The 3,788-nt window shown below is 42.1% G+C and overlaps 1 protein-coding gene across 3 annotated transcripts in view; it reads left to right on the top strand.

Moving 5' to 3' along the window:
* LOC101850404 (potassium channel subfamily K member 2) overlaps positions 1 to 3,788 on the top strand; it is a 25,274-nt gene that overhangs the window by 15,531 nt on the left and 5,955 nt on the right. For all 3 annotated transcript variants that reach the window (XM_013080352.2, XM_005094462.3, XM_005094463.3), the window contains exon 4: positions 3,382 to 3,572. In XM_013080352.2, coding sequence (XP_012935806.1) covers positions 3,382 to 3,572 — 191 coding nt within the window. The remainder of the gene's footprint in view (positions 1 to 3,381; positions 3,573 to 3,788) is intronic.

The following is a 3,788-nucleotide window of genomic DNA, read 5'->3' on the forward strand; positions in this document are numbered from 1 at the left end:
AGGGAGAGAGGGGGAGGAGAGTATATTGAACGATAGATGTTTGAGATGAAAGAAGGAGCAAACCCCATCAAAGCGCCGTAATCACCGCCCACAATCCGGTTGCGATTCAACGATACCTCCCCTGTCTAGCCAGTGCTGCTGGGGCGCGATCCCCTCTGTATTTGTGTCCAGACTCGTTGCTATGCCCAAGGCATATGTGAGGCATCGTGGTGAAATCAGACGCTCGTCAAAATGATGAAATTGAAGTTATCGGCATTTTTCCGCCAGTTAAACCTTTTATTCTTTTGTTTTATTCTTTATCTTTTTTGTTGTTCTTTTTTTTATTATTGGCTCACCGCCTTTTGTGTCCATTAAAAATATTTTTGGGGGTGAATTTTCCTGAAAACATTCGTTAAAGGCACAACAAATTATGTAAATTTTCAGTTTCCAAGGACTCTCAAGCTTAAGAAATCACTAAACTTTGGCCACCCTGACCTCCTTCAATCGCAAATATCTCGACTTCTGTTCACGATAGGCGTGTATTTTATTTTTCATCTAAAGATGGTCAAATGAACAAGCTTTAAGATGATACCGATGACTCCAGATGCCCAAAAATTGACGAAAGCCTGATTCTACCGCGTCGTGACACATACTATTGTAACTTCCGACGCTGGATTTCCTCCCTCGTTCAACAAACAATGAAATGTGTTGATAAGCAGGCCTACATTTCAGTGTTTTGTAGCCTCCGATATGTATGGCTGGCAGTGGGGGTATCTAAGGACCGTGTGTAACTATGTACAAGAACCGTGCATACGAGAGTGGGTGGGCTTGTGTGTCTGTTTTTCATTGGGTTTGTGTTTGGTTTCTTTTACGGGGAAAGATTGTTATTGCCTATAGATCTACTTCTGTTTGTTTGTTGTTGTTGTTTTGTTTGTTTGTTGTTGTTTTTTTGTTTGTTTGGTTGGTTTGGGTTGTTTTTTTCGGGGGGAAGGGACACATGAGTATGAGTATGTTGTTTTATGCGAAAAGAAACCCGGGCCATCATCTCACAGAAAAACACTGAGAGAGGGGTGGGGCTGAAAGATATATACATATAATTACGTGTATATTATTAATATTTTTATGCAGACAAAAAGACAGACAACATGAGCGAGTGAAGGGTAATGGAGAGAGAACGAGAAAGAAAGGGAGAAAGAAAGATAGAAAAACAAAAAAAGGGGGAGGAGGAGGAAGAGGAGGAAAAATCACTCTAAGAGTACAGAGGCCAGAAATAGTTCCACAGAGATGCAGAGAGAGAGAGAGGGAGACCGGCGAGAGTCTAATACGTCATAATATCTAAATTTTGTTTCCAATAAGTGCCACAACCAGGAGCACCGCCACGATAGGGCAAGACACAGACGAGCAGACCGGCTCAATGCGATCGATGATGATCGATCCTTCCTGCCCCCCCCCCTCCCCTCCCCTGCCTTCCACCTTACAGCTCTGAGACCTTACACTGCCTTTCTCTCCTTGAGGCTAACGATATAGCAACGCCTGGTGTAAATATTTAATGCCAGAAGCTGAACTGATCTCAGCCTGTTTGACTCCAAGGGGCATATAAATCTGCCCATGAAACTTTCAACAATTCTCTAAAGAAACATTACACGATGGCACAGAATTAATTGACCATGTGCCTTTTTTGCACTTACTTCACCATGAATGTAGCTGTTTTCTTCTCCATAGACTTACGCATATTATGCTTTGCAAAAGTGATATTGTAGAAAAGTACAAGACTTTATAATGGGGTGCCCTCTTGGGGGTTAAGGAAGAAGAACAAGGCGTATCTGTTATGCATGCATTGAGCTTGTGAGTTGATATACCTGTCGCAGACAAACCCATCCATTACCCGCCAACATGTGGAGCTACGAGAGATGTTATTTCCCCTTGTCTCATTTAAATTTAAAGAGCTAAGGTGCTTAAAATGTTGTGTATCCCACTGAAGGCCCGCAAGACTCAATGTTAACTCCCTTGACCGGTCAGTACATTCCAAATTACTGTCTCGGCCCTCCTGGGATATTCAGCTCTGCAGACGGAAGGTGCATACCACTAAGACTGATAAGTACCTCCCCCCCCCCCCTTTCTACCGATTGCCAAGTGCAAATTTTGCAGCTTGATGAACTGAGCAAATTATGAAAAGAACCTTTCCTGGGGGTGTAACAACCTACCCACAGAGCTTTGATCCAAACTTACAACATATTCGCTACCTTATACTTATCTGATATTTTTCGTCGTTTTGAGATACAAAGACCATGAGGTAATGTGCTTTCTGCTCTACCAAAATCGTAGGATTATTCGGAGTCGTTATCAAGTTATTCAAAGAATTGCATTCGAAAAAGCTTGACATGTGAAAATTAAAAGTTTTGACGTCACATTTCTCAAAACTAGGTAGTGAGCAAACAGAATTGTGTACTTCTAGAGTAACTTGTTTTCATTAAAAGTCGAGTCGTTGTCGACCTTACTTCAAGACACTGCGGCAAAGCCCCACCCCTACACATACACACCCCACCCTCCTCTATACATTATGTTTATGAGTCTGTGAGAGTGTAACATAAAGTAAGGAGTAAGGGGAGGGGGGGGTAAGCACTGTTTCTCCAATTTCTGACGCCAATTTATTGTCATTTGTGAAAAGAGCGTGACTATTTAGCATCTTTGAGTACTTTGATATAAAAATACAAGCAAACGTCAGATCGTAAACACTCAATCATTCATTGTAGAAGAAATTCGACACAACAATATAACTCGAAATCTCCGACTTAACCCGACTGCAGTCTGAACAAGACATTGGAGCAAAAAATTACTACTTGTGAAAAGCGATGTCTTAGAAAAGCAGTAAAGAAGACCGGGCGAGACAAAATTGAAAACTCAGTAATCAGAGAAATGGTGGGCACAAATGATGTCATGCAACACATCCAAAATCAAAGAATCAAATGGTTCAGACATCTTATGCGATTACCAACACACCATCCAGCACAACGTGCCTACATTTTTACATTTTTTAAAAATCCAATGGCAACAAGGCTAGAGGGCAACCGAGAAAGACCTGGATAGATGGAGTCAGGGAAACACTAACAGCTCATTGCACCCCCATGACCCAAGCTCTCCGTCTGGTAGCAGAGAGACGTTTCTTTCTTCCCGCGACACCCAAAAGGGTATAAGCGGCGGATAAACGTAAAAGTCATGTAAAACAGTCTTGCTGAAAAACAAAAGAAAATAAAACGAAACAAAACAAAACAAAACAAAACATACAAACATTCCAAATAAAACAAAACAAACGACACAACACAACACAACACAATACAACAACATGAAAACGAACAAAGGAAATCAAAACCAACCATCTGTGGTGTCTCTCTTCCTGTACAGGGTATGGACACATTGCGCCGAAGACGGTGTGGGGTCGCCTGGTGTGTATAGCGTACGCCGTACTGGGAATTCCCCTGATGCTGCTGTGTCTGGCCAACATCGGAGACGTCCTCGCCGATATCTTCCGCTTCATCTACGCCAGGATCTGCTGCTGCGGCTGCTTCCGCAAGAAGAAGAAGGACAAAGATAAGGTGGGTGGTTGGGTTTCCTGGCTCATGTTGTCAAGTTGCTGTTGATGATGATGATGATGATGATGATGATGATGATGATGATGATGATGATGATGATGATGATGATGATGATGATCCTAGCTAATATTTAGCTTCCCTAGACAAAGAGGAGAAGAAGAAGAGAAAGAAGAAGAAGAAGAAGAAGAAGAAGAAGAAGAAGAAGAAGAAGAAGAAGAA

Source organism: Aplysia californica, unplaced genomic scaffold, assembly GCF_000002075.1.
Source record: "Aplysia californica isolate F4 #8 unplaced genomic scaffold, AplCal3.0 scaffold00082, whole genome shotgun sequence".
In the NCBI taxonomy this organism is placed as follows: domain Eukaryota; kingdom Metazoa; phylum Mollusca; class Gastropoda; order Aplysiida; family Aplysiidae; genus Aplysia; species Aplysia californica.